Source organism: Helicoverpa armigera, chromosome 17, assembly GCF_030705265.1.
Source record: "Helicoverpa armigera isolate CAAS_96S chromosome 17, ASM3070526v1, whole genome shotgun sequence".
Lineage (NCBI taxonomy): Eukaryota > Metazoa > Arthropoda > Insecta > Lepidoptera > Noctuidae > Helicoverpa > Helicoverpa armigera.
In genome coordinates, this window is record NC_087136.1 from 7,445,601 (window position 1) to 7,472,321 (window position 26,721).

Consider the following 26,721-nt stretch of genomic DNA (forward strand, 5'->3'; position numbering starts at 1 on the left):
TGTAACCATGACAATTGGTATTGTGCCTACAATATACTTTTGAACTTTTACTGCTTAACCGAAAATAATATTTGAGTATAATATAATTATGTATGAAACAATAAGCCCTATTTATAGGCAGAAGAATTGTTACTACTTATATTGTATTAGTAATATGTCATACCTCTATTCAGTGAAGATTATGATTTCTATGTAGGGAAAAACCACAAAGCGGAAGGTATTATATTTCGGTTCTTATTAAAAGGAATTCAAAGTCACCAGGAAAAACTAATGATTACAAATAAGATACTTAATATTATTGTAGTTTTTAGATCTATGTCACATAGTAACTGTTAGCAGAAAAAAAATATGTTAAATGTATTTCGTGGAAAATGTTGATGGTAACACATGTTTCACTGTATTTTTCCCCAGAAAAATGAAATAAATGAATTTAGAATATACGGGTCCAATACAAAAAAATACATATCTAGCAATGTTTAAGATGAGTTTCCACAACTGTAGCTACGGCACTGTTAATGCACACAAATGCTTTCTAGTATATACTCATTCTAACACACGCTAAGAGTAGGCTCGTCGTAGCAACGTCTACACATTTCTTGTTCCCAATAGAAATTGGCAGAATCTCACTATCAGAGTAGGTACGTAAAAATACTATTAAATATACCACCATATTTACGCATGTGATTTCGTTGCTGTTTGTTCTTTTACAGTCAATGCATTATCGTAAACTTTTACACTCCGCTGACTCAAAATGGGTCTCTTCACTGACGTTTGTCAAGTACCAAAGCTACACCAATCTTTATTTCCTTATATAAAAATCACAATTTACCGTATGTCACATAAAATGCTTGCTGATGTTATAAAGCACCTTATATTTCCTTTCATTTAATGGAAACAAAAGAATGTTTTATTTATATTCACAATGTTCATTGGTATTTCAAAGTTTTCCATAGCAAATGTTTGTAAAGGAAACCCACATAATAAGGTGATTGTTCTCACAAGAGTCTTGTTTTTTTATGGTTAATGAAATCTGAATGAAGGAATTATTTTTAGTTACTCATTTACCACTTCATTATTAAGTGAACATACTTCTTGTACAGTCAACTTCAGGTCAGTGGTAACAGTTTTATAGGAAAATCATACTTATTACTTTTGAGTTAAGGTGCATGACAGTTATCACTGATGTCCAGTCTACTGTACTCATTTAATACTTCTTGAATGACTATACTTCTTGAAACATAGGAACTGTTTGATTCCAATTGTTGTGACAAAGTAGACAGCCTAGTCCGTATAGTAAAAGTATTTATCTAAGGCTGAACGAAGATGTCCACACAACGGCTTAGTAAATAGGATTTCGCCTTTCTAACACTGTTTGGATAAACTTGAAGATAATCCTAATCTATTAGACTGTGTTTAGGACTAACTCAAAACAACTGATTAAGACTAGGTACTTTAAGGGAGCTTAGTAAGTAGTACTAAGTAGTAACTATGACAAAATAATAAAAATCAAGAAAACATGCTGCGCCGATCCGACAGTAAAATTGAGATAACGATAGGATGATGATGATGATGATGAATAAAAATCATCACAAAACACTGAATAGAACAAAATGAAACTTAACTTGGCTCTAGAAGTCGGTGTCTTAAAATTGTCTATGTTTAGTTTGCCACCGACTTCCAGAGACAGATGTTTTTTCTTATTAAAAAAAATATATTAAAATCTAACCTGGTATATCCGAAGGACTGACGTGTATGCAGAAGAGTTTCCTTATAGTCCTCTTGAAGGTCCTCGGGTCTATGATGTAGGAGCCATAGACGAGAGGGTCCATGCAGGAGTTGGAGACAGCCATGATGAAGAACAGATCCTGGACTCTGGCGGATACGTGGACTGCTGATTTACGGTCTAACATGTACCTGTTGGAGAGAATGAAATTGGTGTAAATTATTTGGACGGAATAATGATAATTATGGATTCATGATTTTGAGAATTGAACTACGCCTCAGATTGCGACAGCCAATTGCTATAATTATTATGTTAACAGTGCCGGTCATATTGCTAAAAACGTAACAAATAATATGAATAAAAAATAAGGGATGTTTGTCTGTATGTACATAATTATATACATATATGTATATATAGGGATGGTGGGTTATTCTTTCACGTAGGTAAAACCTATAAATAGGATTTCAATGAAAGTTTTCAGTAATATATATAGTTATTAACATAGGAAGCAGCTCGAGGTTTTACCTGTTGAAGGAACTAGTTCCTTTAACTCTTGCTAAAACAAGGATCTAGTCAGTATAGTATTAAAACAAAAGTATTGTAATACTGGAGGTAAATCTTGCCAGAATTACAATATTTTTGTTTTAATTTAGAATTTCTGGGAAACAGTCCGAAGTCTGGATTTATGTTTGTTTGATGCTAATGGAGTCGGTCTCCATTAAAACACTGTAATAGTGTAATAGTGCAAAGGTCAGTACAGTTTATCCTTTAGTCAAAAAACACGCGATATTTGAAACGAATTTTTAATCCGTTTTGTTGAGAGAACAACACATTTCACGTAAAAGTATTATTTAAAATTCATACAAAAAGATGAATCTGATTATGCAAAATATTAATTAAAATCCGTTCTGTAATCACCAAGACATATTGACAGAAACTGCAGCTTCATTTCACTTTTTCATTAATATCAAAAATAAACAGTAGGAATATTATTGTTTATTCAAGCAAGAACTGCTATCGTAATTTAAGCAATAACAAAATAAACGTTGTTTGCCTTAACTCAATATTTGGAACAGTCATAAATGAAACTGAATGAAAGTATTTCTTGTTATGGAAAATACAGCTAACCACGAAAACAGATTGAGTGCACACTAGCGGATTTAGTCGCCCGTGTACGCTGGTTGAAACGACGCGATATTTCAGAATTTCTCTCGAACCGGTCTATGTAGCTGTCATTTGTTTGTTTGTCGCATGCACGCGCTACTGTCCACGGAGTAAAGACGAGCGGAGATGCCATAGTGCAGGTCGGTCAGGTGCCTTCATCTAGGTCATATTCGTATTGCGGGCATAACCAAAACATACAAGTGAACTAGGCGTTCGCATCCTTAGAGTCTTCTGTCAACGATATTTGGTATTACAAAAAATGGTCAGGTCCAAGTAAGGTGTACAAGGACAGAAATAGTAACGTTCCACGTCCCCCGCTCACCCGCATCTACGGCCACTAATCTCTGAGGAGATTTTTCGTCGTGGCACCTCCGCTAGTCATTCTGTTCTCCATGCCTTATTCGCTCATAAAACTGACCGGAAAATTTTCGAAACCGCTCATAAAGTTGAAATAGCTTTTTGAAGTAAAGCGTTTGTGAACCACTATTCTGTTCTACAAACTTCAAACAAAACAATGTAGCAATAATTTACAATCCTCCTTCAAGTAAAACAAAATATTAGACCAGACGTATTTCAGTACAAAACATTTTACAAAATTTTGCGGGTAGCAAGTGTAGACTTTTCTTCGGTCGAGGACCGAAATTAGTAGTACTTTCTACTTCAGTCTTATTGTCTCTGAAGGATCTGAATAGCAATGACAAAAGTGTTGAAAATTATATTTCAAGTCTGAACATTAAACAAAATATCATGCGACAGAACATCTTTGAATATAAAACACGTGCAACTTATTTCAAATGCACTTTTAAAATAACACTTGAAACTAACTTATTCTTTCAAAGTTCTCACTTTTAGCACCATAAAATTCTGAATGAAAATTCAGATTCAAATTCTTTTTACCCGACTGCGCGCTGCAAAGGAGGAAACACATTAAACGCCTGAGCTGATCAGTCTCGGACAGACAGACGTGACCCATTAAAATCTAGAATTGCTCACATCCCAATAATGGGTCCCAACAGTCGGAGTTACTAGGTATAGATTTTTTTTTCATTGTTCCAGACTTCATAGCTGGTATTTGTCTTTTAATAGTAGTTTTATTTTTATTAGTTACGTAGGTAATTTGGTTCACATTTGAAGCAGTCGAGTTTGTTCTTTTTTTACAGTAACAGCAAATAAACGCTTAACGAATTAAACTGTATGAAGTACCGAAAATAAACTTTTCATGATTACATCAGTATTTTATCGGCTTAATAGATTTCCCAGAAGAAACCAAAGATTGAATGAAATCATTTTGGGTAAAGCTTACGTCTATTATGTACCAAGAGACTTACTAAGGAAAAACTGATCAAAGTGCCTCTCAATTTGTAAATACGAAATGTTTCTTCGACGGTGATTTGTTTTCAGTTCTGCGAAATCTGAATCTAATTCATGGACATGGATAAAAATTAAGTCATACTATCCAAATATTTTTATAATACAAATAATAGCTGTTCCCCACTCACGTCCCCGGAGTACCACTTTGGGAGAACACAACAAATATTTGCGTGTCATTTCTCGAAATATTTCATTTTTAGTCACGCCTTTATAAATGCAATAAAATTTAGATAATTAGTAGATCAAAAGCAGCTCAGACAGATTTTTCAAAATTCCAAGTCTATTTCTACAACAATTTCAACATAAACGCAAAAAACTGATCCTCATTCAACGTTCAAAGAAAAATATTCAACAGAATCCAAAGCTAATTAATCAGGAATTCGGTTTTTGTGCTGTTTTGTCTACATAACGATTTTCTAGAAAGGATTTCACCCTCCCAAAGTTATCAAAGGAATTCTTTCGATGAGTAGGTAGCAACATTTTTGTATCTCATATTTGTTGTTAAAAGATGTTGAACATAATATTTGAACAATATATATTTTTTACAATGTGTGTTCCTAATATGCGATCTATCTGTTATTTGCCTACCAGGGATACAAACTTGAAATTACATGTATGTAATATCATATCTTTTTTTGATAGGAAATCATCAAATGACCCCCGCTGTGGGGTACCAGCGTGAGGGAGTGTCAAACTCTTACTGACTAAAACCCATCATGTTCCTTCGTAAGTCTTTTATGTACCAAGGCCGCGGTAACTCATTCGAACAATCCCGCAGCATGTAATGTCACATCTCCAGTAATCAAATCAACAGGTGGATACAATATTGGAAACGGCCGATACAGACAGTTACCTTCATATTTATATTATTTGTAAGGATGAAAGTATCTCGCGTAGGATGAAATTCTCAGAAGACTGTCTTTGGCAAGACATAACGTCAAATAAATTGATTGGATAAAGGTATAATGAAACAAATATTACATGGTCAAAGACATTCACGGAATCTAACTAAACATCATTAGTTTCGTCCTACGACTTTCGAATAAATAGATAATCGTTAGAATGGTCTAAACCTAAGAATAGACTAGACATGATTATTTGGACGAAAAGCTTAATTTATGCTGTATTACTTAATCTTTGCTTGTCATTGCAGTGACCCGAAGGAAGGGCGAACATTTTTGGCTTTTAGCAATTATTTAATTCGAAAGTGAAAAATCACCTTTCACAGAATTGGGCTAATTTCAATAGAGATAGAAAGTTACGAAAAAAGAAAAACAGATTGGAATTTAAAAATCCAAGATTCAAGAACAATTAAATGATCGGTTTACTGTCAATCATACAAGTATGCTTGCTTAGTAGATGGTGTCATAGGTTCTATATATTTATAAAAATCTATTTTTGTCGCAACAGTAAGACGGTAGATAGAACATATCTGGGCTGGTTGTTATGTTACTCAAGGTGCATTGGACATTCACTCAAGTATCACTTGTTTGCTATTTCAGTGTTCTCCATACTTACGCAAGAGATATTGAATACCTGTTCCTATCTATTGAAGCTTGAAACTCCAAGGAAAGGAAATAACAAAATAAAACAAATGTCTCCGCAGAAATCATCATCTGCCTAGCCCAACCATGTTGAAGCTGACTTCCAGTCTTCCTGTATCCAGTTTTGTACCATTGTTTGAGTACCGAAGCAATCGCTAAAAGACGCGTCTAAAAAAGCTCAACTTTAAGCAATTTTAAGAATGCTGAAATCAGTCACACCTAAATATTTTTCGAAGAAATACCTAAGTGATTCTCGCGGTCTCAAATAGCAAGCATAATTTCCAGACTTTCCAAAGAAAACAACTTAATAATAGATGTTCGCAAAAAGTAAACAATAAGTCTAAGTTAATGGATGTGAAGAAGCAGCGAAGGTCCATTAAATTGTTTAAATATACATAAATTCGTGGTAGCTGTCTTGAATATTGTTTTACGGTCGTCGTTTTCAATGAAGCGAAGATCTCTGTCATTGGTAATTAATTATTGAGTGTTAAGTGGTTTCTTGTGCCTCTTTTTGCGGTTTGTTTGTGTGTAAATAAAAATAAGGGAATCAGCCTAACCCTCTCGGAGCAAACACCTCTTTTCACGAAGACTTATTCACTGAGGGATAAGAGTTTCAATCATCCGTGTATATCCTATATGTTTATTTAACTTTGGCCCAAAACAAACATACAAAATAAATATTATTTTGCAAAAAGGCACGTTGCTATTACTATTTGCTTTTGAACCCGTGTATTGCGGCTTCACAACCAGAGATCTAAGCTTCCACGCTACAATATTCAGTCCAGAATATTTTGATAGAAAGTTTGACTTGCAATTTTGTCACAGTCAGGAAAATGTCCTCTGCGATTTGTGAATAGAGTTCGAATTCATGCAAAATGCAAAATCACTCGTAGATGAGTGGGTAAGATAATTTGAATAGTTAATTCTCTTCTTTATCGATTTACTAGCTTCCGAGGTCCCATGGGAAACCCTACCCGGACCAGGATAAATAGCCTATGTTACGTAGAGAATAGTGTAGCTTTCCAACAGTTGTTTAAGTAGTTTCGGTACCTTTACGGTACAAATAAACAAACAAAAATCTTCTTTACTTTTACAGATAGAAGAAGTAAATAATCGTTTATACCAAAACAATTTAAATCGATAATATTATATTAATTGCGACACAAGGTCACATCTGAAACTGGTCGAGACAGTCAATATTTGAGTAGGTCTAATTATTTCTACCAAACAACAAAGAGTACCCATACACTGCAAACTTTTAGTCGGCCGATAGTTTGGTCGAGCTCATAAATCAATATGAAAATGAATGATAGTACGGACATAACAAAGATCAGATATTTGGCCAGTCATCATCCTCCGAGCCTTTTTTCCCAACCATGTTTGGCTGTCGGCTTCCAGTCTAACCGGATTCAGCTGAGTACCAGTGCTTTACAAGAAGCGACTGCCTATCTGACCTCCTCAACCCAGTTACCCGGGCAACCGGATACGCCTGGTTAGACTGGTGTCAGACTTACTGGCTTCTGACTACCTGTAACGACTGCCAAGGATGTTCAATGACAGCCGGAACCTACGGTTTAACGTGCCATCCGAAACACAGTCAATGGTGTCTAAGATTTACTTAGAAAGTACATACAAACTTAGAAAAGTTACATTGGTACTTGCCTGACCTGGGATCGAACCTGCGCCCTCATACTTGAGAGGTTGATCCTTTACCCACTAGGCCAGTATGAAATTCTCATATTCTTATATGAAATTCTCATATTCCCAGTTTCATATTTGGCCAGTAACAGAACGATAAAAAATCTAAAAAAATCAACAGCGAGCCAACTGTATGTCGGCCGATTGTTTAGTCTTCAGTGTGCTCTTACGGGGTGTCCTGCGTGAGCGACGAACGCGACGCGACGCGACGCAACACGACGCGACGTAATGCGACGCGATGCTATACGCGACAAATGTCCTACGTGATTTTGGTCATTACTTCTCAAATCATGGAGAAGTACAGTACAATTTTGCTTGAAAGTTCATATTTAAAGTACACACAGCAACATTCTTTCAGTTCTTTGTACTAATAAACGATTTCTATAATGTTTATGTTTTTTGTCCCACAACGCTTCTGAATAGTTCGTGGTGTCGCATCTGGTCGCCCTCAAATCAAGTGCGCGTTACGTCGCGTCTCGCCGCAGACACTCACATAGGCCACATGTAGGGCATGCCATTGAGTTGATCGCGTTCGCCGCGTTCGCAGCGTCGCGTCGCGTCGCGTTCGTCGCTCACGCAGGACACCGCGTTAATTCTCTGCGAAACAGATACCATTGGAACCGAATATTCCTACCACTATAACATACCTAAATGATAATATTCTCTCGATAATTACTAAGTATAGTTTCAAGTCGATTAGCTATCACGTTAAGTTCTCAGCCCAGATGTAAGATTATTCAAATGTTCTCCAAAATGAACCGATCTTATATGCGTGGTTGAATTCATATGAAATTAGTGTTGAAGTCAAAGTTCAAGTAACTGTAATAACTACCTAGATTTGGAGAACTTAGTACCTAATTGATTTCATTGGGGCACTAAGTTAACTTTGATATTGTTTTGTCGAATGATTTTATTGTCGATATGTTCAACAGGTAGAAGAAAATATGTTTTCTATTGATGTTTTTACTGGTTTTATTGTACAAGTTTTTCTGTTGTGTTATTTTGTGTGCGTCGAAAATTTCGTTTTTCCTTCTACGATGTTCAACAGTAACTGATTATTAAACTAATGCGAAGCAAATGATATATTGTTACAATCGTGAACATCTTTCACCATCTTTCGATATCGAAAATGTCTCAAAACACAGTAAACGCATTTGAAATTCGAACTTACTTTTCAAAACAACTGCATACAAATTCATTCAAGCTATAAAATAATGATAAACAAATGACTACTCCTTTTCTTCTAGTCGTCTCGTACCAATGTGACACTCTCCGTCTTTTGAATATAATTCATGCGACATGTCATATTAACTACAATACTGTTTGTATACGACAGTACTAATGTTTAACAATATATCTTCGTGTATTGCCGAAACGTTTTCATACATTTGACAAGCAAAACGATTTGTTATGAGCGCGAGAGCCAGTCTGTGACAATCATTTATAATTGTAAGTAATATTGAACTTTTAAGATTAATTAATAGGTGTTTGTTTCTTATTTAAGAAAATGCAGATAAACAGCTGTTAGTGCCTATTTAATGTTCATATCCTAGTTATCTGTTAACACAATAGCACTTGCCAGGACTTGTTACTAGAAGTTTTGATTATTACTCTTGAAAACATTAAAGGGCAATTTCAACGACAGTCATTTACGAATCGGCGATTAAACGAATTTTTTTTACTATTGAGCGGAATTCGCGAAATCTACTTCTCGTAAAATCTTGCTTTTAGGAATCAATACATTTTGGGGACATAAATCTCAGGTAAAATGTTTACCTTCGGCTAATGGAGGTTTGGATTTAAGATTCGATAGACATTTTCTGTAATCAGACGTTTTCCTTATTGGTGAAATTGGACCTCAGAGATATTGACAGCTGTTTAAGTTAACGTGATTTCTAATTCACGGAGGTTTTCCAGGAATTTCACAGGAAATGTTCGAATTTAATTTAATTAAACCTTAATCCAGCGACGTATGTAGGTAAGTATATTGAGTATCTCCATTTCTATTCACTTTTCCTTTTTAACCTGCCTGCCGGGAGAGGGTTAAACATACTCATTTTATAATACTTTTGCACATATACATACATATTTACACAATTAAAAATGTATTTTTTTCATTACAGACACATGAAACATCGGTGAAGGTAAATAAAAGCTTGTACAATGTACATACCTACAAGCTGTTGATTTGCATCTGTGCAATATTTCAGGAGGTTGACATAAGAAACGTAAATAATCGATTCATCACAGTAGACGGGAAATAGTTAATATGAGCTGCTTTTTTTGTCACTGTAATGTCACTATAATTACAGAAGCTTCCAATTTTACGAATGAAAATGAATGATCGTTGCGTATGCTCTGTGTTTGCGTTTGTGTGAGGGCGCAACGTGGTTTAAAGGCCAGTAACACACGCGCCGAGTTTAAATACAGTTAGGTGACATTGACAGCTTGTATGTAGTGGCACTGAGTTTTTTTGTGCAGGCGAGAGTTAAGATTTTCAAGGGAAAATAAGATTTTTTTGTACTGACTGACAGCACTGTCAACTGCACCAAATAAAATTCATAATTTAAAACCTAAACAGAAAGTAACTACATGTCAATCTCTATATTTACTTACCATAAAGTCATGGTGGCATAAGGTAGCCAGCAGCAAGCGAAAACCGTTACTATGGTAACGGTCATCCTGAGCGTTCTTCTCCTAGCTCGAGCCAGCGGTCTTTGGTCCGATCTCCTCAGCATCACTCTGCTGTGGTCTGATTGATGGTATTTTTCTGGAAAAGATTTTAATATAAGAACTTTGTTGGAGTAAAAATTATCTTAAGTTACTTATGTGTACGTTCAATATTTATTTAGGATGACTTTTAGTTCAAATAAAAAGAAATATTTATTTAGTTTTAGCCCATGACCCCAACTACGTTTCTCGCTCAAAAAATATTGTATTTTTACTTAGGTATGTGGAAATATATTTTAGAATGAGTGAAGTAGGTAGGTAAAAAGATTATCCCCGATAATCCCCTACCAACAAAACTATTTTTTTTCACTTTATCATAAATTAATATTTATATGTACCTAGATAAAGTACAACAAACAAAATAATATTTTCTGAAAAATAAGTTTCTTCAATAAATATGATCACCGCAACGTTTACGTTTGAACAAACAATAATATATATACCTTAATGAGGTAAATATCAAGGCGTGAATTATTTAACGAATAAATCTCTGCGTAATCCGATAACAAGCTTTATTGATAATCCTATTAATAAATTAATTGGTATTATTGCTCTGCCATATCAACTTCAATGAGGTCTCAGTATTAATAAAATCTTAACAACTATATGGGTGTCGAATGTTCATATAATCTTCATATTAATTTTATATTATAGGTCTTTTTATCAAAATAAGTGCTACTAGCTTTTTCGTACTTTATACTTTCGATATATTTTTGCCCATTAATGTTACTCATTATAAGTATGATTAATTTTGCTAACTATTCGTAATATATGTTATCAATTAATATGTTTACATTAATTGGTCTATAATTTTACACTAAGCAATTATAAATTGCTATCTAAATATTTTCTTTTAATCATCATTAATGGTTAATTTATCATACCTATTTATAACTAAGAAAAGACAAGCAAAACTGTCTAACTTAAATAAATGATTTGATTTCATTACCAACTTGAAACGACAAATTAATTTAACATTGTTCTAAGTGTACTTTTAACAATATCATAACTTACTTAATAAACTTGCTGTACCACTAATTCTTGAAAGCCTTAATAAATACTCAATAGAATCCATTAAATAGATCTCCATTTAACACTACCGCTATGGAGATTACAATCACGGTATCAATTTCCCCGATGAAAAAAAACTGTTGAATTTCAGCATAGAAACAGGCCGCGAGCTTTTATTTCATTGTAAACATAGTTATTGATTGGTAAAAAACCTTCTTTAAATTTTTTATTTGTTCCTTTTTTACCTCGTCCAACTAAAAATTTTGGGCATTGAAACAGAAACTGAATAAATAGATTACACCCTTTTAACGTCTATTTGTTTTACTCCTACACTGGTGAAATGTCAAAAAAAAACTATGCTGGCCTATGTCTATGGCCACCCGACACCTTCATAGGGATATATTTCGATCATCCCCAACACCCACATGGCTACGATATTGGTTTCTAGTATATTGAGATTTGACCACGGTAAAGCAGTATCCAGACTTTGTTAGGCATGCGGTGCGAGCGATGACTTGAGTCGAGCATATAATACGTCAGTACAACGTTTTGAACTAGTATGCCTCAAGCCGAGGCATTCGTATCGCATGCTTCACAAAGTCTGGTTCCACCTCAATGTTAGCCGAAGATTTACGAATGACAGACATAACAACGACATAACTTTGGTTACTTAAAAACAGATTGAGATGTCAAATATAAAGTTATTGAAGTAATTGATTGGTTAAACTTTGGCAGCTAGAGATAAATGGTAATCCATTCACGTATTGAGTGCCTTTACTTTGATCTAATCGAGTCATTATTAAGAACTGTAAATATGTTATGTACTACATATACCTATTCTTCCCACATAAATGCTTTTGTATAAGGGAATATTTATTAGTCTCACGCAAAATCTACAAAACGAAGTTTAATGGAAATTGGAAGTAACTAGCTTTTACATCGGAATAACGTATAAGATACTTTTTATCCAGTGTGTGTGGGAAGTAGGGGACTAATCCAGGAAGCCAGTAAATCCGCTGGCGAAAGCTAGTAGACAATAAAATAAATTACATAAAAGCTCACCTGAATTTTCTTTAGAATTCTTCGAAATCTCGTAAAAAATGCAAGCGTAGCATACAGAAATTATAGTCAACGGCAAAAAATACACCGCTCCGAGACAAAACACATTGTATGCAAGTTCCTGATGTTGGTTCGCAAACGCTTCAAAAGACACACATTGCTGAAAATCCGGCACTTTCGGATGACTCATCACACGGAAGACTAGACTCTGAAACAATGGAAATAAAGTTCAATTTCGCTTGTACTTATTAAGATTTAACTCAGACTTAATTAAGGTCTCTCTTTACACGTATAACGATGCTTACGTAATTAGTAGCTTCGTATGAGCTGTGACTTTAGAATTTTAAGTTACTATCTACATTAAATATTTAGGAATTTTATTTAATCAGGTTCACGTGTGTTAACCTAATTTGTGCATGGATAATGTCATGTTAGTTTAATCTTTTACTAGATGTAATTATACAGTCGATTCATACACAGCATTGGCCGATATTTATGTAAAAAGTTTGATTAGGTTTATAGGAAATAGAACAAAAAGGGTTTCACCTCCAAACATGGCTGTGTGTGAACTTTTAGTATTTTGTAAGTAAAAACATCGTCACAATTGCCTGCCGATCACTGGATCAAACAAAATGTATGTACCTACATGAACGTGAACTTTCATGTTGGATCAAAATATGATCTGTACGAAAAATCCGGCCCAACAATCTTAATTATTTTAAATTAAGCAACAATTTTGAAATTAATATGAGTACAATGAACTTTAATTCCTCAGTATCTAACAAAGACATAAACCTCTCAAAATTCTACAATATTCACGAACAAAAAATACCAAACAAGGTCCGGTATTTGGCTCAAAAATATTTAATTAACGTACGAGGGAAATATTTCAAAAACCCGCAATACAAAATTTAATGAATGCCTGTCAGGGTACTTCATAACCAACCCGGCTTAATTTATAATTATAAAATCTCACACACACCCGTAAAGCTGGCTAATGAGTCATTATCTCACCTTCATATTTAGGGTTGCCAGTAAATTTTTGGCACAATGAACATTTTTATAAACACGTTTTATTTCGTTGGGAAAATACTTGAAATAACTCTTTGGTTTTTGATATTTGTTGTGTTAATAAAGCATGCACACAAAACATTTGACTGTGTTAGATACAGCAAATCAAATCAACATTAAGAGGACTGGCACAATTTTTTATAAATTATGTAATCAGGCGTCATTTTTCGGAAATCCATGTCATAAAATATTAGGAAAAATATGTAGCGTTAATTTTCGCGAGAGAGCTAATCGACGCTTTGGATATTCGACACGTGTTTCGGCTCTCCAAGCATCTCCAGATAGATTCGTCGACTGCTCGACCGCCCCGATTATCGCAAACACAGATTAACTTAACATTACTCAATTACTCATATAATTATCTACCCTCGCTATTGTGTTATCTACATACTCTTGGCAGTACAAAACACTTCATCTGAAACTTTACAACCTTCACTTGTTTCCGAGTTGAGATATTCGGTATGATTATAGTAAATTACGAAATTATCCACAACACTTAGTAGTGTAGTTCTGAAGTATTTAGCATCAACTATTCTACTACATTTGCATGCTCTTGTTGAGTTTTCAAGTATTCTCAGTAAGCAGACTTTTTCAGTTTCACGTTCATTTTTAACCTACTTTCGATATAGGAGGATGTTCTCAATTTTTCATTACTTTATTTTTAGAAACCCCATGATATTATCAGTTTTGGGAATGGCACATTTCTGACCTTTTTCCATTGTGAGCTAGGCAGTTGTTGCTATCCAAAAAGTAAGGCTAAAGGAAGGTTATAATGCTCTTGGAAATCAAACACGCTTTGCCTTTGATACTGCTCCGATATGTTGATACATAGCAACACGTTTGTATACAATTAGTCTAGATACATGTGTTACCAGGAATAATCATTATGAACGACCCATATTCCTGGCATAAATATCAATAAGGATTACACAGAATAACATAATCATAAAAGGTATATGTAGATAAATGTACCTTAGTATTCAAAGACATTCATGTATTGAATTTACAGATGTGAATTCTGGCTCTGCTTTTTGGTTACTAATAAGGTCACGTGGAAAAAGATGTACAACCTTGACACACTTAAAGGTAAGAGCAATAATTTAGTTAGAGTTATCCATGTATTGTGTGAAAGTAGACATGGTAAGAAATAATGTTACTTGTGAGATGACGGCTGATAGAAGAGCGAAAACGTGCTGCGCCGACCCCAAATAGAATTGGGATAAGGGCAGGAGGATGATGAGTTATCCTGTGTACTTAATATTTAGAAGTGCTGAAGCAGTCTGTATGTAAGTCATATGTCTATTTGTCTGTTACTCTTTGAGGTGCATACTCACTCCGAAAGATTCATCGATACACTTTAAAAAAACTTATATGATGTTTCGATAAACATTTGAATTTAAAAACTTTGGGAGTGAAACAAGGACGCCAATTTGTTTGAGGCTATTTATTAGCGTTAGTGATAAAAACAAATATAAAAAACACTCTTAAAAAATACTCTAATTTCTTTAGGAAAACCCCCAGTCAAAAGAGCACTCACAACGTTAAAAATATGTAAATAAAGGAGCAAATCTTATTTCATCGCCGTCGGGCCAAATCTTTCACACACGACACGTCTCAAATAACAAATAATAAATAAAATCAGGAACACGACAAATGAACAATATTGGCGTATTTCCTTCAAAGAATGAATGGAATGTAATATAAGAGTGAATGGGTTCGCTTTTCTTAACAGCGTAACAAAGAATACCTACTCGCACACTAAAAACTAAACAGTCGGCCGACAGTTGATCCGATAGTTGTCAAATTTTAGGGTTCCATACCCAAAACAATAGGGTCCCGTTAAAACGGGACCCTATTGTTTTCGCTCCTCTGTCCGTCCTTCCGTCCGTTCGTCACCAGGCTGTATCTCATGAACCGTGATAGTTAGGGAGTTGACATTTTCACAGATGATGTATTTCTTTTGCCGCTATGACAACAAATACTGAAAACTAGAATAAAATAAATATTTTGGATTGCTCCCATATGTACAACAAACGTGATTTTTTTGCTTATTTTCTAAATAAATAATGGTACGGAACCCTTCGTGCGCGATTCTGACTCGCACTTAGCCAATTTTTTTTTAAACCTTGATTCCAACAGAAGTTTTCAGTAGGTCCTATACTAAATAAATACCTGATCTTTGTAAAGTGCGTACTAACATTCATCTTCATACTGATTTATGAGCCCAAACAAACTATTGGCCGACTAAAAGTTGCAAGTAGTTTGCAGTATGCGGGTACTCAAACAGTGAATGTGATCGCTTTTCTTAACAGCGTAAAACTTAATGTAAGGATCCGTCTTTGTGTAGAAAAAAAGTTTTGCAAATAGAGGCAATCATTTATTTCTATTGCCTTAGGGAAAGGACGAAACAAGAAAAGTGTAACTTTTTTGTGAACACTGCTGTGTTTTGGACATTTCCTGTTATTGGTCATTTGTGCTGTTAGAGAAACAACTGTAAGTCGGTCCTAACATTGAAAATACAACCAATCAACGTTTAGATTACATATTGTAGTATTTTTTGTGGTTTCTTGCTAATATAAAATTATTTCATATTCAATTACGTAATTATGATGTCGGATTGATATAAATATTATTTTAACGATAAAATAATTAGGTTCTTTATTATTTAGGTATGTAATTAAAAACTGAATTAGGTACATGTCGTAAAGCCTCTTCTTTTGTAATTAGTTTTTTCGGTGTCACAAACATTTAGGTGTATTAAATTTTAATTTATTTTTGTCTTGAAGTACTTTGCGATATACCATAATAGCAATATATTCTTTATTGACATAAAAGATTTTAGTTATTAAAATTCCTTTAGAGGTTTTTAATATTATGTAATTATTGCGTATCTACCTACGTCACTGCCTTATTACTTCATAAACAATGGTCACTGTCACGCAAATAAATAGAATAAGAATTTATATGAACGCAATTTTAATTCAAAAGGGAGAAAAAAAATGCTACAGCCAGCTGCGTGAGCAAGGTAGCATTGACAGCTGACAGCTGTTGGCAGTTTTATTAACTAGAAGAGACACTTTATCTTGCGTTATCTGATCCCGGTTGCGTGATATCAGACTGTCGTGTAGCTCATCCAGTGAGCGGAGCGATGTATCCGTGACATACTCACTGAGAAGTGTTTCACACTCCGTGTTTGACATACAAGCTAGAGTTTTGTGGTCAAAGGAAAAAAATGTTAGTTGGTGCAGTAGGAAAAAACTCCACTTGTGCCTAATCAAATGGTCTTTTTTATTTCAGGTAGGTTTCGGGCATTTAAAGCTCGAAAAAAAATCATTACTTTAAAATCAAAAACTACTACATATTTCATACAAAAGCTTAAAACATAGTAGAAAACCACAAAATAAAACAAATTCTCTGTAAATAGTATTATACTGAGATCTACCTAAAACGATTTTTCGTCAAACAATGAAATATAATGTAATATGGTGTTAACTCAAACGAGTGTGACAGACATACACTATTTTAGGGACTGCGTATCAAAGTGATTCTCATAAAATTAGGCAAGACTAAACAAAAACCTTCTTAGAAGGGATTGAGGAAAATAGCTAGATTCAAGTAATATTAGATTCATAGCACGACGGGATGGTAATCCGACACGACCGGAGAGAGATCAGGCGCAGAAAAGACATTTACGTGCTCTCCGATGCACGTGTGTATCAATCACCAACTTCTAGACTGCTATTGTGATAGCTACATAAACATTACAAAATACAGACCTGAAGATAAGGAGCGTTATGTGAATAGCTAAAATGCAGACTTTCGTAATTATTTAAACAAGATTTAAATGATCTACCCAAAATACTTCCTTGGACCCCTTATATTTCTTTGCGCTTCCCTTTTACCAAATATTTACGGAGCATGGCCGTCATAAATCATTATTATGTTTTCGCGAATTGGCAAATAAATCATAACTGTTAAAAACTTGGCTTTTGCTTCGTATAGCAAAGGTTTCGAGATTCATTCATCATGTAAAAGGAAGGCATTTTTCTGCGTATCATAATGTTGCTTACAATATATTTTCCGAGATCAGAAAGGCTTCAAGAGATAGATATTGATCATCGAGAAATATAGGCTCTGATTTATAACACAAAATTCACTTCTGGTATATTTAAAACATATTGTACAGACAAAGAAATTATGAGAAGTTGTTACTTGTACCAACCAGTACCTACAAAGTAAACGTAAACAAATTATTTTCATAAACAATTTAAGTGATTTCGCCAAACTATTCGAATTTTGAATTTCATTGCGTAAACATAGATTGGGTAAACATTTCCAAGAAACCATTAAGAAAACATGTCTGCTATAAATAATTCAAATAGGGAACGTTACCAACTGGCTTCCCAAAAAGGAGGAGGTTTTAAATTCGTCACCCATCCATGGGCCACCCATCAATGAATTTATGTCTCTGTTAGGTACTTAGCCACAAGCCCTTATTCTGAATATAAAAAATAAACCAAACACATTAAATCAGAAATTCAGCTATGAATAATCTTAAAAATATTATAATTCTATATAGACTCATTTTAATAAAAGTAATAAGATTTACTTATTTACATACTTACCCACTTAAAAGAAAATCCCAAGATCAACTGTAGCAAGTTTTTGTTTTATGGAATAATAAATTAAAGTTTGAGTAAAATAACCAACCAAAAAATAACCTTTTTGACGTGACCCAGAGAAAATTGAAGGCAGCCATTTTAATACGGTTTTTGTATTGAAGTTGTCAATCGCAGAATATTGGTAAAAGATTTCTAGGTTTAACGTATCCCAAAAGATTTGGGCTATTAGCTCGATAATCAATCTGACGTTCAACCGATTGGTCTCGACAGTCCAATTGATTGCTATTATTTAGGTTTTTAGGTTCAACGGAACCTCGTTCGACTAAAACTTGTACATTTGATATCCTAAAATAAAACAAGGCCAAAAAATATTTAGGTTTCTGTACCATAAGCCTTTTTTCACCAACCCAAAGCGATTAACTTATTATTATGTTGATTATTGATTATGTTGATGGCAACTGCACTGCAATATATTCTCAACCAATACAGCTAAAGAGTTGGCATGCTTGAACAAGCTAGTCTCTCTCACCAGTGGACTGTTTTGAAAAAATCATTCAGTGTGTTTGTTAGCACATTCATGTATGTAGGTTTTCTTTAAGTGTTTCTTACTGACCGCGGGTGAAACCGCTGGTGGGGGAGCTGGTATTACAAAAAAAAAGCGCCCGAAACTCAAACAGTGTACTCAACAGTTCGTGGAAACTGACATGACTTTCACACTAATTCGTTTTTGACAAACATCAAAGGATATTAAAAATATGTAACCTCTGCCAACAGATTTTGTTCTAGATTTGTGAAAATTGCTTTACATGAAAGCTTTTTGAGTCTAGAAAATTTAATATGTTTGACTGATCTCACTGTAGAAGTTGGAACTCATAAGGTTTCTTGCAAGCCCTTGACGACAATTTATTAACCTTAGCACGTAGGATTATGTCACATTTTTGGGACGTAAGTGAAGATATCCTGACATAAAATTTTGATATAGGGAGGCACTTGGAAACAGTGAGGATGACTAAGGAATACTAAATGAAAAGTCATAAAACTGAAATTATAATTTGGATGAAATGTGTTAAGATATCGTTATAGAGCCGACTATATTTATGGCCACGTAAAGAGGAGACAACCAGACTTCGTTGCAACTTTCTATCCCCGGTCGAAGATCTAGAGGCCACCCCAAAACTAGATGGCGGGATATAGTGGCGAAAGAAAACATCAACGAGGGTCAGATGTCCGAGAGCGATGTCGATGATAGAGCGAAGTGGCGAAGAAATATTAGGGAGAGCTGACCACACCACCATGTGGGATACATAGCATAGAACTGATACGAAACAAAATTTAAACTGAGTTTTCTTTACTTCACATAACTTATACCTATGTATGTACATGGCTATGTAAAGTCGCAAGGTGTCTAATGTTTTCTCTACTATATTCAAATAGAAAATGAACCCTTGGCATACAATTTTGCAACCTAAAAAACTAGGCAACTACCTACAAGAGATTAATGACCAAAGTTCGCAATAAGTTCAAGTTGAAATAGTAATTTCTCACAAAGGACTAAGGCCTTGAAGAACGAGTAATATTCCATTTGTTAATATTTATCCTGTAAACTAACAAACTCATATGTTATAAACAATATAACTTTACACATCCATATTCAAATAATACAAATACAAATATTTATTACTTAGCTAAGTTGAAATTAGTTTTTGAAAGTACTAAGTAATAGGAATATTACCTGTGGTAGGCTGCATAGTAACGCGATGATCCAAGCTAGTGAAAGCATGATTTTACTTCTTTTTCTTGCAATGGGTAGCCTTAGTGGGTACAGGATTGCGAAGAACCTGAAAAAAATTACGTGGTTAAAATGGACCGTTAATTGTGATTTAGGCGGTACTGCACAGTGTTATAGTAGGTGTACGGGCGGTCTTGTAATGTCTCGCGCTTATTATAATACCAAGTTATAAGCGCGCAAATTCTCATACAAGTTTCTTGGCATGTACGCACTTACGTGTGCGCTTAGCAAAATTGAATTTAAAGATACGTCGCAAGTATAAAAGCAATCTTCAAGTAACTAGTCAACAAAAGGTTTTTAAATGACAGTGTCAATCCAAAATGTAAAAAGTTGTGAAGACCAAACGACGATAAAAACCCCAGTGCTTTACGGAGACCCTTTAAGACCACGGTGGAATCCGACCGAAACGTACAGTAAAGATAAAGAAAAATCCTTTTGATTATGAAAAAGGTAATGGACGCAACTACTCTTATATTCACTTAGGTATACCTCGAGACATCATAATTGAATTTTGTCAAAGTCAAAGTTTAACATAAGTAATCTCCTTATGAAAACTATCAAAGTTGGATCATACAGAGCAGCGAGAGTGTCTTCAATCTACAAAGATGATCCGTTTTGACCTTTTGCAAAAAATGTTTTCAAAAATATGAATGCTTAAAAAGGTGTTACTATCATCAAAAGTAAACCATTAATCATCTTTTTAACTAATCTCAAACAATTTCTATAATTCAATTTAAATACAAAAAAATATTTTAATAGATACAATCCAGTTTAATTATCACTTTGATTCATACAATTCAAATATAAGTTTAGGGTGGACGGCCGAATCATTTTAAATTAACAACTTTTATATAAATATTAAAATAATTTGTACTTTGCTTAGAAAACTAAATCGAAACCAATTAAAGTTTTAACAGATAGTGATTAATATTTATTTTAGCTTTCAGCTTAATTGCGATTTATTCTTGTAGTGAAGATTGCATTTCGAGAAAGTAAAGTAAGGATAATTTATTATTTTATTTAATTAATAAATTAATAGGTTTGCGAAGATCAGATAGGTAGTCGCTCCATGTAAACAATGCTACATCTGGTTAGACTGGAAGCCGACCAAAACATACTTAGGAAAAAGAAAGGCGAATGAAGATAATAATGTGATGTTAAAACTTCAATTAATTTACTTAAAGAACTGTTTGACATCTATTCTGACGTGATGAAAAAAAAACTTGTTAAAGTTTTTGACAACTATAATTCCTACTTGCCACTAAACTTATTCGTAGAAAGTCAAATAATTTCCATTACTTTGTCGTTTACTAAGAGTACGTTCATTCTGTAAACTTTTAGTCGGCCGATTGTTTAGTCTCATAAACCAGTATAAAAATAAATGGTAGTACATTACAAAGATAAGGTATAAGACCGACTGAAACCATTGATTGGAAAAAAGATTTTCTTGAAAAAGAAATATTGTCAAACATCGCGTCAACTGCTTAGTCTGCAGTGTGCCCTAAGTCGAATGACGTCAAAAACATAAGTTTTTTTTTATTAGGATTTATATTAAATAAAAACTAAAATTAAACCAATGATAAATCACCCTAGTTCATGATGAATCGGCGGTTTCAATTAGCTTTAATGCCATCTAAAAATTTCTTAACAATTCAAAATGTCAAAAATCTTATTGAAAAAAAAAAGTGAATATCATATTTCACTTAGGTATTGTCTTAAAGAAGCCAATTTTGAAATAAGAATTCACAAACAAATAAATAGGTAAACGTCTCGTTCAAAGCTAAATTGATAGGATTGCGTTACTATGGCAACGATTTACAAAGAGTTTTCTCTAGCTGTTGAAAAGCTACAAAGTTTATTGTGTTATGGTCAACATCAAACGTTGACTGAACAAAGGAAATTTTCTATAATGTCTTGAGCGAATAAGATTAGATTTTTATGAGGAAAAGCTACGTAGGTTCGAGGAAAACTATTAAACGTGTTTTTGTATTAAGAACTATTGTTTTTAAGAATAGTAACAGATTTTCTTGCCTCCATTCACGTCTAAAAGGTATTATTTAAAACAATCTCTAGAGTCACCTTCGAATTTTGCGTTTATTTCTACAACAAGTATGACCATTTTCCTCATTACATTATTTACTCTTCAATACCGTAAGTACAAAAATAGGTAGCTTCTCTGTGACCAACTGTCAAAAGGGTATAGAAACTAAAAACGAAAAAAACTTAACGGCCTCTTTTATAATTGAGAACAAAAACATATAACTTTTTTAGTTTATACTGTAACTCGCACCATATGAGCATTTTCAAATGTGTTTGGGACTCAACAATAAAGTGACATTAATTGATAAGATACGCAACTTCTGGAACCTTTTTACTAATAAAAAAAACTTGTACTCGTCAGCTGCCAACACTCCATTTCGGGCCTGACATAAATGAGATAGAACAGTATTTTTTGTCCAAAATGATACCAATTTTCGCGACCGAACACGACTGTGACCATCTGACACGCTCGGCAAAAAGAATTATGACAGTATTCGGAGTAATATCGTTTATTATATTGTCTAATAACCAGTATTCTACTCAATAACAGTAAGTAGGTAGTATGAGGAGATTGGTCAAGGTAAGTCTATTCATGAAATCAATTACCTATTAAGGTCTCATGAAGGTATATCAACGTATCTCGATTCTTATTGAAGAGTAAGAAAGAAATAAGCTGTATTTGTTGTAAGTACTAGAATACTATTACGTGTTAGGTAACTGCGTAAATAAATATCGAACATTACACAATTACTGCTTGACTCATAATAATTTGGCGTAGGTACGGGCGTTACAATCGTCAACTACCAGCTCAAAAGATGACACGTAAAATCGCACACTGGTTTTTGGTCAAGCGTGAAAAAACTGAGCGGAAAATCCGCTGGTAGGGACGAACTGTTCACACACCAGCCAGCCTTTTCACACAGAAGATTTCACAAAACATTTTTAATTTTTAGGGTTCCGTACCCAAAGGATAAAACGGGACCCTATTGTTTTCGCTCCTCTGTCCGTCTGTCCGTCCGTCTGTCACCAGGCTGTATCTCATGAACCGTGATAGTAAGAGAGCTGAAAACTAGAATTAAATAAATATTTGGGTGGGCTCCCATACAACGAACGTAATTTTTTTTCCGTTTTATAAATCGGTACGGAACCCTTCGTGTGCGAGTCCGACTCGCACTTGGCCGGTTTTGCAAACCACTGTGATCAAATAAAAAATCTTTATTTCCTAGATTGATAGCCAAGCTCCTTGCTTATCAACAACGTCCTAATTAAAAAATTTAATTAAATTTTACCCTACATAATAGTTATAAATACCTCCAAAAAAGGTACCAAAATCCTTAGTAAATTAGCCAAATAGCCACGTAACGTAATTAATTCTGACTGATTGATCCAATTCACGCTATGCGGTCAATGTTTGCAATGACAGAACTCGGCGCTCGGAATTCCATTGATAAAAGAGAAATGTACTGTCATTTGAATTTCGAATTGTACGTTCCATTGTTATCGTGTGCACTAAATTATTATGTTGGTTCGTGAAAACTAAAAAGGTACTTTTTAAATGCTAGCTGTCGACTGCAACTTCCGACTGTCGACTTATCTAATGCATTCGCGGAATGTGTGGTCGGCAGTTGTAGTCGGAAACTAGTATTCAAGATGTACCTTAACAATATCTTGCATTTCACTATAAAATATTTTAATGATAAAAGAATTGAAAATATTAAGAAAATTAGCTGCAGTACATTTTATGAGTAGGTATATGTTAGCAAGCCTGCGATATGGTTGCGTAGTAGTTCGTATGTTATGGACATAACAAATTACTTCACAAACAGTTATTCAAATTAAAACACGTAGGTATAAACATTTTGCTACAATTCAAAAGTAAAAAGTGTTAAAATTTACCGTACAATTCCGTGTTGTTTTAAAAATTAGGTAAATGTTTTTGATAGGTACAAAAATTAGGAAACAATGTGAAAAATAACAAACACCAAAAAAACTGTTGTCGGAAAAATTACTTCATTCAATTGAAACAATGTTTGAAATGTTTCGTTTTACCTGTGTTTATTTTTTAGTAGTCAGTAACATTTATCAAGCCTGGTATTTTGGGTTATTTTACTAAACCATGATATTTCACAATAACAAGTGGTTTTTCACGGCGTAATTACATCATCAGACCATTCTTCACTACATAAAAAACAAATTCGCTTTGTACGCTTGCAAACCTAAATCTTCAAAACTACGTAATTTTTTTTTAATATATAAATAATTTTTATATTTAATAAATAGAGTGATTAAAGAGGAAGGTTTACATGTATAAAAACATACATTAAATAGTGGGGAAATACTGTTATCCCGTGCGAAGTCGGAGCGGGTCGCTAGTTATGAATATGAAACGCAGAGAACGGCGTTCAGAAACCATTCATAATATAGCCATAAAAGAAGTATCAGACTCGCGTAGTGTACTAGCCTAACTCAAATCAAGTACTTACATACATAACTTCCTTATTAATAAACATAAGTAAAGTATCTTACTCCTTGGTGTGACTTTAATCAGTACTTATTAATCAGAGAGGAAATGTATTTTAATGTAAACATTTTAAAACAACATTAGTCTAAAAAAATAGTTCAAATAATTTCATGATATTTAACAAACGTAAGAACCAACATTAATAACTTTAAGCGCTGTTACTCAAAGTATACTACCAAAGTAATTAGAGAACTTAAAACAACGATCTGTCTTAAAAGAGGAGTTTTCAAACAATTTTGTTCTGTTATACAAACGTAGGAACAAACATTATTAAGCTTGAAGTATTGTTCAACATCACGTATTGAGTTGAACAAATAATATTTCCAATTTTCTCTTTCGAATGCATCTGCGAGACTGACTATTATGTTTCTCTTTGAAAAGCGTTTTACTTTATCTTTGTTTTATGTTATTGGATTTCGGACTTTGTAGACGAAATGTTAAAGTCTCATTTTCAATTAATTTTTAAAAGAGAGTGTGAGTAGTCGAAAATAGGGCACGATGTCTGGTGGACCAATAAATATGTAAATTAAAAAATCCTAGACAATACATAGAATTAAGTACCGTCTAAATCTTATGTAACTAAGTTGGTAACGAATAAATTATTATTTTTCTGCCCCATCTGCTGTATTTGCATATTAATAATATCTACTAGCTTCTGCCAACAGCAATTTCACGCCCGTAGATATAAAGTAGCTCATAGCCTTCCTCGATAAATGAGTTGTCTTATGCTGAAAGAATTTTATCAAAGTCCAGCTAGTATAGTTCCTGAAGTTAATAAGTTCAAATCACATTTTTTATCAAAAAAAAAGTGTATCTTACCTGTCGAGTGATATGCAGACCAAAACGTTGGATGATAGATAAAGCCCAAAAGCTCTTAGAACTAAGAAGAATTTGCAGGCCAGATTGCCAGCTAGCCACGCGTTTGTCGTCCGCCAACCAATCTGTAAAGAAGCAAGGCCATGTTAAAATAGTATTAGCATATAAGTATTGCACAGCTCGTGTCAAACTTAATGGCTGCGGGATTGTTCGAAAGAGTTACCGCGGCCTTGGTACATAAAAGGCCTATGACGGAACACGACGGTTTGTAGTCAGACTGACACTCCCTTACTGCTGCTAACCCACAGCAGGATGACCATGAATCATCAAATGACCCCTCATTTCATGATTTTTGACGTCGTTAAAAAAAGCTGAGGATCGCACGAGTTACAAGATTCTCAGTATTTTACATGATACAACAGGAGCTCGTCTGACTACCACAACCTGATTGCTCGGGTAAGCAGGTACAAGACTTTTTGACTTCTAACTACTACCTAACCCGTAACAACTGCCTAAGATAATCAAATGACAGCCGGACTGAGGAACTCGTTACAACAAACCCCGCCAAGCGTTAAGCTTAACTCCTTGTTTGCCGTTGCGCAGATCTACGCGAGACAATGGATTTTCTATCGTTCTCTAATTAGCGACATGCAAGAGGTTAATCGATCGACCCAAGCCGTTACTCCGCCATAAGCCCAATATACATATACATAATAAAGATTATTGATAAACACATTCAGTACTCACACTAATTTATTTATGTCCAACATAATATTTTTTATGTCAATAGTTTTTCTGTTATTCATATTTTACAAGATAACGAGACGAGATAATTTGAGTACAATGTAATAACTTTGAGCATAACTTTTTTATAGCCAGTACTATTAGAGGGTAGTTTTTATCTCAATATTTAAGTCGTGTTTTTGATCACGCGAAATTACGAACAGAAAGAAGTGAACAAGAAAATTGTCACAATAAAACTTTCTTAACAAAAAGGCAGCGATCAAATAAAACAAAGTATCTACCAGTAGTAAAAAAAATATTGCGTAACCAGACTCTCGAAAGGCTAATAATACAGACAGGTGCTAACTTGAGAATATAAGCAGTAGAAAATTATGACGCCAAAGAGTTCAGGTAAAAAATATTTTCCGACATTTGTCCCAATAAATCTTGGGTGTATAACAAAAATGTTCTGAACACTTTTAGTCTATGCGGACTTGCTTTCTTGTATGAGAATATAGAACCGAGTGATACTGAAAAGGTTTACCTATATAAAACCTATTAAACTGTATTATGCTTCACGCACCTGGAAATTGGTCTTCATCCATAAATAGGCTATTTAAAACTGAAATGATTTTTCAAATCTAATTTTAATAAACAAACAAATCGACTTTTCAGAAACAATTCTTCATATAGTAATTGTATCAGTAGTAATTCGTTGCATTTAATGCATATCAGTTTCTACAAATTTGTTTTCTGTCACCAATTTATCAACCAGACAATAATTGCTATGCCATCAATGAGATAATTATGATCGCAACCACTTTGCCTATTAATTCATC

The 26,721-nt window shown here is 34.0% G+C and overlaps 1 protein-coding gene across 1 annotated transcript in view; it reads right to left on the reverse strand.

Moving 5' to 3' along the window:
- LOC110384307 (adipokinetic hormone/corazonin-related peptide receptor variant I) overlaps window positions 1–26,721 on the reverse strand; it is a 111,835-nt gene that overhangs the window by 28,679 nt on the left and 56,435 nt on the right. The window contains exons 2-6 of the mRNA XM_021345535.3: window positions 25,163–25,284; window positions 19,726–19,831; window positions 12,304–12,508; window positions 10,117–10,270; window positions 1,727–1,914 (exon numbers count right to left, since the gene is read on the reverse strand). Of these exons, the coding sequence (XP_021201210.3) occupies window positions 1,727–1,914; window positions 10,117–10,270; window positions 12,304–12,508; window positions 19,726–19,831; window positions 25,163–25,284 (775 nt within the window). The remainder of the gene's footprint in view (window positions 1–1,726; window positions 1,915–10,116; window positions 10,271–12,303; window positions 12,509–19,725; window positions 19,832–25,162; window positions 25,285–26,721) is intronic.